This window comes from Hippocampus comes, unplaced genomic scaffold, assembly GCF_001891065.2.
Source record: "Hippocampus comes isolate QL1 unplaced genomic scaffold, H_comes_QL1_v1.1 scaffold115, whole genome shotgun sequence".
In the NCBI taxonomy this organism is placed as follows: domain Eukaryota; kingdom Metazoa; phylum Chordata; class Actinopteri; order Syngnathiformes; family Syngnathidae; genus Hippocampus; species Hippocampus comes.
The window spans coordinates 116000-129318 of record NW_017804843.1 but is presented as its reverse complement, the minus strand read 5'-3'; the positions used below and the strand labels follow the sequence as shown (position 1 = coordinate 129318).

Here is a 13319-nt window from a genome sequence, read left to right as displayed (position 1 = left end):
TGCAGTGTGCATTAACACAAAAAATATATTACTAACATGCACAGAGACACAAATGTTTGGATTTTTTTCTCCCTCTCCATCCCTCCGATGGACTTGGGACCAGTCCGCTTTGTACTGGTCGATCGCGATCGATGTCGAGACACAAATGTTTGGATTTTTTTCTCCCTCTCCAGCCCTCGGATCGACTTGGGACCAGTCCACTTTCTACTGGTCGATCGCGATCGATGTAATGGGCACCCCTGATGTGAAGTATAAATACTGTTTATATATTTTAAACATGCTGGTACCCACATACACTCGCACAAAAAAATCCTACGGGGGGAGCCAACACTCCATCGCGGTTTTTCACTTATCACGGCAAGATCCAGTCCCCAATGAAGCGCGATAAGTGAGGGAACACTGTACAGCGCGTTTATATTGTGGTCAGCACATCTGCATCTTTCATTATATTTCAGACAAAAAGACACCGTTTCCTGTGTGAGTGTATTTATTCCATTTTATTGTGTTTTCATTAAAAAGTGTCAGCACAGGGGCTTTTTTTTTTTTAAACTTCCCGGGCACGGTCAGGCATGCCGCTGGCAGAGGAACTGGAGCCTGGTGGAGCAGTGGAGGTCGTTGAGCCGTCCGTCCGCGTGCACATGAGCGCAGTCCTCGTCTCCTGGTCCCAGGCCATGGTGGATCCAGCTGTCGGGCTGCCCTGGCCGCCAGTGCCTGAGCCACACAACACCACCAGCCCATCCGCCCCACCCACCGCTATGGATGAGCGCTTCACTTTACTCAGAAAATTAGCTCACGTGATGAACGGATGCGGCCCACACCTGCGGTTCATGACGTATGGCGTCTGGTTGATCCACTCCCACGACCCCGTTCTCTCGTCGCTCAGACCAATCCAGAAGAAGCGACCCTGCGAGTGGCGGCGTACAAAGTCCCACTCTTCGTCTGACATGATGATGGCCAGGTGCGAATCGTGTCCATTGCACCAGTCGCGGGCATCATTCCAGGACAGCAGCGACTGACTGAACTGGTAACAGCTGGAGCTGAACCTTTCCCAGCCCAGAGGACAGCAGCCGCTGCCTTCCGATGTCGAACCTTCAAACCACAAGCCCTCAAACGTCCGCTCGGCGTGTTGTTTTTATGCGTGTGTCGTGTACCGTTGTTGATGATGCGTTGGAGGGAGCATTGGAGAGTGGCCACCGTCTTGCTGATGGTTTCGAGAGTGGCGAGCTGCTTCAAAGCCTCAGAGGCTGAAAAAGAAAGTCCAATGGTCGTCATGTGATGGTGGTGTAAGCTTATGTTAAATTATTAATTATTTTCATTTTATATTTGAGCATTATATTCTTTTGTGTGACAGTTACCTAGGTTATATTCCGTTTAATAATTGCTTTAACAAGTTTGTGATATTATCTGATTGGTTAAGGAAACCAGGAAGTGTTTTGTGTTACCGGGAAGAAGGTGTGTTCTCGTTCGTTCGTGCGGAGGTACAGACCGGGGAAAATAAAAAGCTGCCTTCAAAGGATTCCATCTCTCCTTTTGCCCATTTTTAAAGTAGAGCTATTCACTACAAAACTACGAACCTCTCAACTTACAGTGGTATGACAACACGATGTGGTGGCATGATAAAACATGACATGATAAGAGAAGTGGCATGTTACAACGCAATATGGCGTGATGTGAGAGAAGATTCTGTGGCGTGTAACGAAATGGTGTATGTATGATTTTGTCAAGTCTCACTTGAGCGCAGTTCCTCTTTGTTGCTCGCCACCGCAAATTTGAGTCGCTCCATGTCTTTGGTGGCATCTGTGACATCAACACACTGGGTTAGGGTAAAAGATGACAAAACATGTCACAGGATGACGTAAAATGATGGCTTTGATTGTTAAAGCACATTTTTATTTTTCGTTTTTACTTTTTTTTTTCATTGCTTTGTTTCAGTTTTTTGTTGTTTTTTTTAGAGGTTTGTTAGTTTTATTTTGTTTTTCCAGTGGATGGATGCTGCTGCGTTTTAGCTTAATTATTATTAGTTTTAGTCTTAGTTTTTCTCATACAAGAAGTATTTGTCAAGTACAAGTTTAAAAATATTGTAAATATTGTGTAATAAATTAAAGTACAATCTGAAATGACTGTTTGACCTTCAGCAATTTTAAATGAACTTCGAATTAATTGATAAAGAAAAAATTGAAGGCCATTTTCGCTAGTTTTATAAACAAATGATGTAGTTTCGTTTTTTTTTTACAAGGTATCTTTATTTTGCAAATGATTTTTTTTTTTAAGTTTGGGTTTAGTTATCTTGTTAGTTTTTGTTAACTATGCTAATTTTCCGTTGTCCAGTCACACATTGTGCGCCATGACTCCAAAGTGGACAGTTACCTGCAGCGAGCTGCTGGACAGTGCTCAATGATTGGCTGATGTTGGAAACACTTTGCTCTGCCGACCACAAACGACTTGTCATCCGTGAGTCTGTCACCACACACACACACACACACACACACACACACACACACGCACACACATTCCTTTGCTGTGCATGTAACAAAATTGGAAAAGTTTGTGTTCTCTGTGTGTGTGTGTTTTTTATCGGTGCTCACAGCTGGCTCCCAGTGCAATTGTCACAATCAAGATGGCTGCGATGGTGAGAATGGGAAACAAGCGGCGGGTGAGCCTGGACGCGCCTGAGCGAGTGCTGAGAGGGGGAGCTGGTAGACGGAAAAAATGTGAGCTAATGCACAAAACACAAACCAGACTCTTGCAAAACACACACGCAACAGGCACCCACACAACAATAAAATACAAAGCATACAACATGAACACAAACACACACACACACAGAGTACAAGGCTGGAAATAATTGTTTTTCTTTGTGGTGCAGTTTTGCAAATCAATTACTTCAAGGATCAACTTTCTAATTTTGAGAAGCAACTTTTTGGCATACCAATTCAAGGGACTTGAAGCATTTTTTTTCTTTATCAAACAATAAAAGTACTATACACACACACACACACACACACACACACACACACACACACACACACATATTTGAACCTCGTTACAACGTACCTCGAAGGACATAACGAATCTCTACGTTATAACGGTAGTTTGTTTTATGATGTATAATACAAACAACAGCAGCGTTGCAAGTTCATCTCTGAAAAAATTTCAGTCAGTAAATGAAAAGTGTTTTCTCCAGTTCAGGATGTGTCGCACCCCGAAGCCGTTTACGATCATCCTTCAATCTGTTGGCCTCGAACTCTGCCATGATTTTGTTGCCATTACGGACGATGATCGAAATTGTCGACTTTGCCAATTCGTCGTCTCGGCTGTTCTTCGTTTGGGAGACTGCCTTTCGAAAGTGCGAGACAATTTCAGCCTTCACAGACAGCGAGATTTGCTTCAGGTGAGAGATGCAGTTCCAGCCAGAAACTCCACATTGTGTTGAGCCACAGTGGTGTGCGGCCGAAGCTCGTTGCTTACTAGCTTGCAGTATGAACGCACACAACATGCAAACATACTATACAACACGTGCTCTACCACACATGAACACACCTGCCATATAGCACACACATACGCAACAGACATAATAGGAGGTGAGAGATGCAGTTCCAGCCAGAAACTCCACATTGTGTTGAGCCACAGTGGTGTGCGGCCGAAGCTCGTTGCTTACTCCCTAGCTTACTAGATTGCAGTATGAACGCACACAACATGCAAACATACTATACAACACGTGCTCTACCACACATGAACACACCTGCCATATATCACATACATACACAACAGACATAATAGTACACAAAACGTGAACACATCACACACTATGAACATGCACAAAACACACACCACACGTTCACCATTTACATACTCCATAAAACATGACAGAGACCACACACACACACACACACAAGTTGTACTTTTGTTCCAAAAGGAGCTGCTGTCCTCGTCGACATCATCGTGGTATTCTGTCGTCATGGTGATCAGCTCCTTTGCGTCGTCTTCGTGATGAAGAGGAGCGTGGCGACAGCGAAAGTCGACGTCAGCTCGAGGTGACTGACCGCCGAGGGATCTTTGAACTGGACCTGTTTGACGTGTGTGTTTGTGCTGCACGATCCGGTGGCAGGGTTTCAAAACACATCGCACACTTCAGATTTACACAAACGTACTTTATTAGCATAACTATAGTAGGTCATCCCTCCCAACACAGCATGACATTGATATCCCAAAACATGGCAATGAATTACTTGACAACAACACATGACATGATACGACAAGACAATAATCTAACATGCAATTGTATGATACAGCATGGCATTATGGGAACATGACATGGTTTGGTCCAACACAAATTGAGATTGTACGACACGACGTGATAAAAAAAATGACAAAAGATTGGCAATGACATGGTTTGGTCCAACACAAATTGAGATTGTATGACACGACGTGATAAAAAAAAAATGACAAAAGATTGGCGATGGCATTCACCCTTCAGTGAGGTCGTCGTTGAAGTGAAGAAGGATGGCGGGCGTGAAGAGATCGCAGTCGAGACGCAGCTTCTGGAGCTTGAAGTCATCGTCCGGGACGTTGTTCTCACTTAGGGTCTTGCTCATATCCAGGCTGGCACCGTTGTGTTTCCACGTATAGCTGCACGCGTGCGAGTTGTACGGCAGGTAGCGCTCCAGGATCTCCGCTAGAGTCTCCTCAGAACACACCTGAACCAAAAGAAGAGGGGGTGGAGCCATTAGCCTAGTTTAAGACAAATGGCGGGAGGCTAGGGCGCGTGGTCCACCTCCAGCCGTTGCTCTTGCGAAGTCAGCGTGTTGATGACGCGTATCCATCTGGTCTTGGCGGACAGCCGTCCCACCTCGTAGCACCGGTCCTTCCACCAGGCCGGCTCGATGTCGCTGGCCCAGTCGGAGCGCGGCCCGGCCGGCGGAATGTGGACAAAGCGACCCCGCGGCGTGTAGTAGCTCACGCAGTCTGTCAACGGGTGGACGAACGTCAACACCTGCACACAGGTGCAGGTGAGCGCTAAGAGCCGCTATGCGATTGTTGCCGTGTATGCATACACTCACGTCTTCGGTCTCGGGGTCGAACCAGCTGCTGATGTCCTTGCCTGCAAACTCCATGATGGGCAGTAGCAAAACATCACCTGCGTGAAATTATTAAGAATATTGTGTGAATGCTGAAGAGCATTTTCCGATATTTCATATTTTACATGACAAAATTCTCAAATGATTAGAGAGACTTTACAGTTACGGTTTCCCCTATTTCTTGACCAACTTCAAAAGGTTCAGCTCATTCAGGAAGTATTTTTCACAACTGATTGCACGTTTTACCAACTAAAATGCCCAAAGGATTTTCTAGTCACAATTCTGGGTTGAATGCGCGGATGGTCGTGCTGCTCACCCTCGTGCTGCTTTACTAGGGGAGTCAGGTCACACACTTTGCCCAGGAAGGACACCCAAAGGTCAGCCGCTGTGTTGTGAGCCGCCACCTGAGCAGGTGTGAAGAAGCGTGGCCTATTAGGCATTATACCACCGAAAATTCAAGAATTAAAGTGAGTCAGTGTTGCCATCATGTTGTTAGGTTACTATGACAACAAGGGGCAGGGCTCACGACGTGTTTTTTTTTTAATATAGTAGCAAAAAACACCTAAGAAGTCAACCCCACAAATAATAAAAAGAATACCTATTTTGCTGACATCCTATGAGCCTTAAATTATCACAGCAGCCTATAGGTTGACAATAAAAACGTCAAAAGTGAACGTGTGTGACGTGGCAAACTAGAACTTTCTGGAGCCCCAGGACACACACGCACGCCCACAAAAAAAAAAAAAAAAAATACCGTTTGCCTTCGTGTGATTGGCTCGTTCGTCGACACGCCCAATTGGCGGTGAGCCCCGTTGGCCAGAGTTGTCGAGTTTCTTATTGGCCGCTGTGGCAATGGTGGGAGGCCAATCACTTCCCATTGCCGTTAAACGTACTGCTGTGTTTGGTGTCCGACCAGCAAATACGCATTTTAATGACGTTATGAAGTGTTCTTGGTTATTAGAGCAGTCCTTAAGTGGACAGGGAGAACGTTAACAGTGAACCTGTTCGACGTGACAAAGCTGAGGTCCACTTTCGCGACTTTCTGTAGCCCGAGGACACAGAAAAAAAAAATCACATTTCCTTTCTTGTGATTGGCAAGAAACCCCATCGATCAAAAATATCGCGCTTGTCATTGGCTGCCGTGTCACGGATGAGCGGCCAATCACTTCCCGTTAACGTTTACGTGCCAACTGGGAATGTTGTCCTCGCGAGATTTCGCCAGGCTTCCGTCCGAGCTGCGAAAGGAGCGGAGAGTAGGGGAGCAATTTGCGATGGAACGGAAGCGTTTACATCGACAAGTGGCCGCTGCCATGTCTTCTTGGCTCCTCGGCTTGCTAACACTCGCTGTCGTGCTCCACGCTTCCTCCGGGGCTCAATCGCGCAGCATCTCGCCAGGTAAGGCCGCTCTGGAGGGTCTCCAGGCGGGCCAGGCGGACCGCCGTATTCCGCAGAGATCTCTCCACGCCTTTCCTGCTTCTTGCCGTCTCCCACTAACACGCTTTCAGCTCATCTTACCTCACTGTAACTTTTACATTATATTGACGTTTTCCACTTATTTCAACTCTTGTGAAGTCAATCTTAACTTTCCACTACGTGGCGCCAAATCCTTGATTGTGTGTCTCCCAAAAGACTCAAAGCCTGTACATTGAACCCCTTACATATTTGCCCTTCGGCACTCGGCAGTTTAGAGATGTTGCATCCTATCACCAAATTGATGTTTTGTTCTCAAGCCAAAGCCATGTCTAATATAAGGATATTGTTTTGGTACCATCTGGTGGTGTCTTGGTGCTGAGCAACTTTGTTGAACAGAGGTGATCACCGTCTTGGCTCTGGTAATTCGGCATGCCTCCAAAGATTGATTTATTTATCCATACTAAAATCGGACAAGGTCACAATCTTATTTCCCCTTCTGACTGGATGCACGGGTCTGGAGGGAGGGAACTAAGATAGGCTAGCGAAAACCCTGTAATCACAGAAACAACTGCAACTTTTGCATTGTTTCACACTCAGCACTCGTCCTTCCCCACTTTTTTTCCCACCTCAGTGTGGAATTCCTTCTTTTGGAAAATTCCAATATTTGTTTGTGCGTGCAGAGAATCTTCTGGTTATCACGGCTGCCACGGAAGAGACAGACGGCTTTGTGCGCTTCATGAGGACAGCCAGAGAGTTCAACTACACAGTGAAGGTAATTCGGGGCGACGACGATGATGATGATAATTTGATGGTTGGTGATGGTGATGCTGGTGTTCAGGTTCTGGGCCTGGGAGAGGAATGGAAAGGTGGCGACGTTGCTCGTACGGTGGGCGGCGGGCAGAAGGTGCGCTGGCTGAAGAAGGAGCTGCTCAAACACTCAGAGCACGAGGAGATGGTGATCTTGTTTGTAGACAGGTAACACCCACCCTCCTGTTTTGAAGCGCTGGCCTGGATTTCAAGTGAACCCCGCTGTGTCTCCCTCCAGCTACGATGTAGTATTCGCGTCGGGTCCTGAGGAACTCCTGTACAAATTCTCACGACTGGGCCACCGTGTGGTGTTCTCCGCCGAGGGCTTCTGTTGGCCGGACCAGAGGCTGGCTCCCAAGTACCCTCCCGTGCATTCGGGGAAACGCTACCTCAACTCGGGAGGTAAGAGAGCACCACTTGGGTGTTGTTGAGAAGTCTCAGGGTCATTTCAGGATATTTTCCTGACTCTATTTTGCTCGTCGGACTCTGAGGTGAATTTGAGAAATTGTCCCATGACTAATGTCGTCTAATTTATACAGGCCAGCAATACTGATTGATACCTCTGGTCAAATTTGATTGACATGGCAACACATACAGCACATTTGACAATAAAGTTATATCCAATCCAATCCAATCCAAATGTTGTAACATTCACACACAGGAGTCATATGTATGCTGTTTTTGATTTTCTGAACCACTTTGTGACTTCTCTTCGCGAGTAGTAACTAAAAATGAAATGACTTGTGTGCCGGTCAGGGTTCATTGGCTTCGCACCAGATATCAACGCCCTCGTCCAGCAGTGGAAGTTGAAAGACGACGACGATGACCAACTTTTCTACACCAAAATCTACTTGGACCGGGCACAGCGGGTAAAATGACGTCCGCACTGCCATAGTGACGCTATGAACGCGTTCTATTTTGTCACTGTCGCTCCCCCCCATTACACTCAGACCAAATTCAACATGACGCTGGACCACCGCTCCAGGATCTTCCAGAACCTCAACGGTGCCGTTGGTGAGATCCTGCTAGCTATTACTGCGTTAGCAAGCGAGCTGTTACTCAATTCACTTGGGGGCTTCTCAACATGGTCTTTGTCAGATGAAGTCGTCCTCAAGTTCGAGAAGGCCAAGGTCCGCGTGAGGAACGTCGCCTATGACACACTTCCTGTTGTTATTCACGGCAACGGACCCACTAAGGTAGCCTGCTCAACACTTTCTGGATCACAAAACAAAAAAAAAAGTATTATTTTATTGATCTACCTGTCAGTATATGAAGAAAGATTCCTTATTTTGTAGTAAATTCATCATGATGCCACTTGTCTTCTGCAGCTGCAACTCAACTATTTGGCCAACTACGTCCCGACAGCGTGGACATACGAGGAGGGATGCGGCAACTGTGATGATGATTTAATTTTCTTCGACGAAGTAGATGTGCGTAAGCTGCTGCTGCTGCTTTGTCTACAAGAGGGCCATTTCAAGGATTTTTTTTATGGGTGTATGTTTGACTTCAGGACCAGGAAATGCCGCTGGTGCACGTGGCTGTGTTCATCCACCATGCTACGCCCTTCATGGAGGACTTCCTGGAGCGGCTGACCACACTCAATTACCCGCTAGGGCGCATCCGTCTCTTCATCCACAACAATGTGAGTCGGCAGAGTAGCTTCAGGACGGTTTCGTCTGGATCAATAATAATAAAGACAAAAGAATGCGATTTTCTGTAAAAAATGGTTGTGAATACTGAAGAGCTGATGCCAAACTGAAATGCCGCAAAATTAAGTGAACATGCTAACATATTGCAAAAGGGTAACCGGAGAATTGGAAGGCAAATGTCAGGAATGAACCGAAGTTGGAAGGGTTTTGATTTTGAAATGTGGAAGAGAAAGGTAAATGTCTAAAGTGGCTCTTCATTTGGGAGCTTAAACATGAAATTTGTGAACAATTATTATTGGAATGTGACAAATAGAAGCCAAGATGTCCGAACTGAGCAGAATATTTTAAGTTATAAGTTGGCATGGTTTGAATTGGTGGTGTTAATGTTGTCATAGAATGGTTAAAAAAATGGAAATTTTGGGAATGTGGTGAATTTTTCCATGAATTACCTTGAGTAAATGTCAAAATATGGAAGGATGAGTTACGTTTGAAAAAGCATCTCCATTCGCTTCAATGGGATTTAATTTTTCATGGAAAGCGTGCTCTTGTCATAATGTGGGGTCCTCTTGACAGGTGGTGTACCACGAGCGCCACATTCATGAGTTCTGGCAGCGCCACCGTTCTTTTTTCCCCGACGCCGTGCTGGTCGGACCCGAGGAGAACCTGCAGGAGGACCGGGCTCGCAAGATGGCTGTGTGAGTGCTCGACCAGTCACGGCGAGCTTGGATGCTTCCCGAACTGAGCTTGCCATTGTGCGTGTGTGTGTAGGGAGGCGTGTCTGAAGAATTCTTTCCCGAACTGAGCTTGCCATTGTGCGTGTGTGTGTGTGTAGGGAGGCGTGTCTGAAGAATTCCCATTGCGATTACTACTTCAGCATCGACTCGGATGTTGTCTTGACCAACCCCGACACCTTGAGGATTCTCATGGAGGAGAACAAGTATGCTTGAAATGTTCTTGTTTTAGCCAAGATTCGTTGACTGTTTGATGATACCCATTCCCGTTGAACGGATGTCGGAATGTTTTCCAGGTCCGTCATTGCGCCCATACTATCCAAACCCGGGAAGCTGTGGAGCAACTTCTGGGGCGCCCTGAGCGCCGAAGGCTACTACTCCAGATCGGAAGACTACATCGAGATTGTTCAAGGGAAGAGGATGTGAGTCTCAAAGGCCGTCTCGTTCTCGTCCCCCTCAGCCGCCTGACCGTTCGTTGACTCACCCTGCTTGTATGTGTGTGCTGCAGCGGCCTGTGGAACGTTCCGTACATGTCTCAGGCCTACTTGATCAAAGGCAGCGTGCTGCGCTCCAAACTGTCCAAGGTCAACCTGTACGAGGACCCCAACTTGGACCCAGACATGGCGTTCTGTCGGCGGGTCCGAGAACAGGTAACTTTCATTGCCGTAGTCATAGCACACAGAGAAAAACACACTGAAAATGTAAACACCTCCCAACTACCCACAGGGAGTGTTCATGTTCGTGTCCAACCGCGACGACTTTGGCCGTCTGGTGTCGTCCAACAACTTCAACACGTCCAGGCTGCACCCGGACATGTGGCAGATCTTTGACAACCCTCTGGTGCCGCCAACACACACAAACACCTCCACGTGCAGCTCAACATTCACTCGTTGTGTAATCATCGCTAATTGTTTGTCTGTGGCAGGACTGGAGGGCCAAGTACGTCCATGAGAACTACTCCAAGATCTTTGAGGACCCTAAGAGCTTTGTGGAGCAGGTTAGTTATCATTATTATTACTATTATTATCATAAGCCAGCTTCATTTGCATCACGCATTTGATACACAAAGTATGTAATTCACATAATTAGAAGTACAATGTTTTAAGGTATTTACAAACAGAAGAGTTAATGAAATTAAAAGGGAAAGAAATAGAAGCAGCTCACTACAATGACTGACAGAACATATAGTGTAATAGGAAGATTTTTATAAATGTTTTGAATTACTTAATCGTGGAAAAAGGAAAGGAAAAGATCCTAGTTTTTAACCTCAATTCAAAAGCATTTACATTCACTTCACTTCTGTTTGCAAATTAGTCCATTTGCGTGCGGCATAACAGCTAAATGCTGCTTCACCATGTTTGTTTTGAACTCTGAGCTCCACTAATTGACCCTAATCTGCAGACCTCGGAGCCCGACTGGGTTTATATTCCATTAACTTGTCTTTCATGTCATCAGGACGTAAACCATTCAGACTTAAAGACCAGTAGCATAATTTTCAAATCTATTCTACACGGCAAATTATTCTGTGGACCATTTCTGTGCTGTTACAGCCGTGTCCGGATGTATACTGGTTCCCGGCCTTTTCGGAGAAGATGTGTGACGACCTAGTGGAGACCATGGAAGACTATGGGAAATGGTCCGGCGGCAAGCACACGGTGACTCCCTGGTCTCCTCACTAGTCTGCTTGCCAGACCCCAAAAGATGGTCAGAGGTGATTTATGGTGGTGTGTGTGTGTGTGCGTTTTTCTCTTCTCTCTCTCTCTCTCAGGACGAACGTCTGGCTGGCGGCTACGAAAACGTTCCCACTGTGGACATCCACATGAATCAGATCGGATTTGAGAAGGAATGGCTCAAGTTTCTTAAAGAGTACATTGCGCCCATCACGGAAAAACTCTATCCCGGGTACTCGCCTAAGGTACGAGCTCCCTGGGCTCTCAACAGAGTTGAGGTCAGGGGTGATGGTGGCCACACCATGAGGTTTCTCATTGCTATTTGGAGGATGAGCCGAATGTGAGGCTCTTGCCTGTCAGAAACTTTGTTGGCACAAACCTTTTTTGAATTACTGTACACAAATGAAAGATTTCCTTGATTTCTTGACTTGTACCGCATGCAGGCTCAGGCCATCATGAATTTCGTGGTGCGCTACCGTCCCGACGAGCAGCCGTCTTTGCGACCGCATCACGACTCGTCCACGTTCACCATCAACATCGCCCTCAACAGCAAAAACGTTGACTACCAGGTACTTGGGTTGGCTCAATTAGCATTAGCTTAGCCCCCCTCCACTCAACTCTTGACTAACTGACGTGTTTGCCTATGTCAGGGCGGAGGTTGCCGGTTCCTGCGTTATGACTGCAACGTGGAGTCGCCCAGGAAGGGCTGGTCCTTCATGCACCCCGGCCGCCTGACTCACTACCACGAGGGTCTGCCGACGACCAGCGGAACCAGGTACATCATGGTGTCCTTTGTGGACCCCTAAACCTCTGAATGGAAAAAAATGTGCTTAAGGAGCTTCGGGATTTCACTTCTCTAGCTTTTTAGAGGGATTTCTCTATTTTTTTAATGGGATAATTTTGTCACAGTGGTGCCTTTTTCTTGAACCGCGAACACACTGTGTGTGTGCATGTGACTTAAGACATTTTAGAAAGAGTGAAAAAGATTTTAGTGTTGAATTTCCTTTTTACCTTGGTCATGTAAGCGGGGCTTTTCCGTGGACTATTTATATTTGGAAAAAAAGGATCCACCTCCATGCTTGGCTTTGTATAAACTGCTTTAAATTATTTAAAAGCGAATGGATAAACTTTTCGACAAAATGAAAATACTCCAAGCTCTTGTAATTTTATCCCAATTGTTTTGGATCAAGAGCACCGCTAACTGGTGAATGTGAGCCATGCTGTTGTAACAGTGTGAACAAAAGTGCTATACAAATAAAGTATAGACTTAAAATGACAGTGAATGTATTTGGTGTTTCTTTTTTGGCAAAGCACGCTAACATAATACCAAAAACCCACACAGGCACATTTTGACAAATTTTAGTGCTCATATCATGTATTTTAACCCATCGTCCTCTTGCCTTAGTCTCTTTATTTAAAACACACACATCATTTGGCTGTGTTACTGTTTTTTGCATGAAATTTCGCAGGAAAAGCTCTTGCGGTCACAGATTTTAAAATCAATACTGTAATATCTGTTTCTTGTATTTGTGTGACGTCATCGAAAGGGGACGAGCCAAGTTGGGAAATATTGGCTCCGGCAGTTAGTCTGATTGTGAAGCGCATGGGCGTGAGTTGTGGCTAACAGCAACTCCTGTGAATGTGTGTTTATTGCTCCTTTTGTTTATTAAAAACGAACAGATTGCATCAGTGACTCCCTGCATCCTTCTGTCCACATTGAAGGACATTACAATACGTTCAAGTCTTCCTGGACTTATTTTCACCCTCTGGACACTTTTGTACATGCGCTAGACATATCACGATGACGTTTTCCTCGGCATTTTTTTAAACAAACAAAACTCACTACAGATCCGTTTGTATAAAATCTTCGTTTGTTTCCATGACTATTATACTCCTTGTGACCAAATCACACACACCAAAATAAATCAAGATGCACAGTTTATTTTTTTACAGTCTATTTATTCATGTCTT

At 45.7% G+C, this 13319-nt stretch overlaps 3 protein-coding genes across 3 annotated transcripts; 1 reads left to right on the top strand and 2 right to left on the bottom strand.

Annotated features, from left to right (window-relative positions):
- Positions 1-480: 480 nt before the first annotated feature.
- Positions 481-4081, bottom strand: asgr1a (asialoglycoprotein receptor 1a). The gene is made up of 7 exons (XM_019874244.1): positions 3903-4081; positions 2586-2693; positions 2368-2457; positions 1732-1797; positions 1152-1244; positions 819-1089; positions 481-711 (listed from the first exon to the last, which is right to left on the bottom strand). The coding sequence occupies exons 1-7, from the start codon at positions 3958-3960 to the stop codon at positions 564-566; spliced, it is 834 nt and encodes a 277-aa protein (XP_019729803.1). The 5' UTR covers positions 3961-4081; the 3' UTR covers positions 481-563.
- Positions 4082-4389: 308 nt separating this feature from the next.
- On the bottom strand, positions 4390-5670 carry cyb5d1 (cytochrome b5 domain containing 1). Its single transcript, XM_019874254.1, has 4 exons — positions 5395-5670; positions 5061-5137; positions 4775-4993; positions 4390-4697 (listed from the first exon to the last, which is right to left on the bottom strand). The coding sequence occupies exons 1-4, from the start codon at positions 5516-5518 to the stop codon at positions 4467-4469; spliced, it is 651 nt and encodes a 216-aa protein (XP_019729813.1). The 5' UTR covers positions 5519-5670; the 3' UTR covers positions 4390-4466.
- A 596-nt stretch (positions 5671-6266) lies between these two features.
- Positions 6267-12629, top strand: plod3 (procollagen-lysine, 2-oxoglutarate 5-dioxygenase 3). Its single transcript, XM_019874233.1, has 19 exons — positions 6267-6473; positions 7172-7263; positions 7330-7466; positions 7537-7700; positions 8055-8167; positions 8249-8312; positions 8397-8494; positions 8627-8728; positions 8809-8940; positions 9521-9642; positions 9780-9884; positions 9975-10100; positions 10187-10328; positions 10405-10518; positions 10604-10675; positions 11229-11333; positions 11447-11593; positions 11792-11917; positions 11999-12629. Exons 1-19 carry the CDS (start codon positions 6275-6277, stop codon positions 12152-12154), a joined length of 2316 nt encoding a protein of 771 aa, XP_019729792.1. The 5' UTR covers positions 6267-6274; the 3' UTR covers positions 12155-12629.
- The last annotated feature ends 690 nt before the right edge of the window (positions 12630-13319 follow it).

What these genes read in the sequence shown, in the direction of transcription:
- asgr1a (XM_019874244.1), bottom strand. Translation starts at nt 3,960, where the DNA reads ATGACGACAGAATACCACGATGATGTCGACGAGGACAGCAGCTCCTTT. An exon ending in AATTGCACTGGGAGCCAGCT is followed by an intron (nt 2,458 to 2,585) that starts GTGAGCACCGAT and finishes GTGTGGTGACAG; the next exon opens with ACTCACGGATGACAAGTCGT. An exon ending in CCAACGCATCATCAACAACG is followed by an intron (nt 1,090 to 1,151) that starts GTACACGACACA and finishes TGTGGTTTGAAG; the next exon opens with GTTCGACATCGGAAGGCAGC.
- cyb5d1 (XM_019874254.1), bottom strand. Translation starts at nt 5,518, where the DNA reads ATGCCTAATAGGCCACGCTTCTTCACACCTGCTCAGGTGGCGGCTCAC. An exon ending in CCTAGTAAAGCAGCACGAGG is followed by an intron (nt 5,138 to 5,394) that starts GTGAGCAGCACG and finishes AATTTCACGCAG; the next exon opens with GTGATGTTTTGCTACTGCCC. An exon ending in TCGACCCCGAGACCGAAGAC is followed by an intron (nt 4,994 to 5,060) that starts GTGAGTGTATGC and finishes ACCTGTGTGCAG; the next exon opens with GTGTTGACGTTCGTCCACCC.
- plod3 (XM_019874233.1), top strand. Translation starts at nt 6,275, where the DNA reads ATGTTGTCCTCGCGAGATTTCGCCAGGCTTCCGTCCGAGCTGCGAAAG. An exon ending in AGTTCAACTACACAGTGAAG is followed by an intron (nt 7,264 to 7,329) that starts GTAATTCGGGGC and finishes GCTGGTGTTCAG; the next exon opens with GTTCTGGGCCTGGGAGAGGA. An exon ending in GTGATCTTGTTTGTAGACAG is followed by an intron (nt 7,467 to 7,536) that starts GTAACACCCACC and finishes GTCTCCCTCCAG; the next exon opens with CTACGATGTAGTATTCGCGT.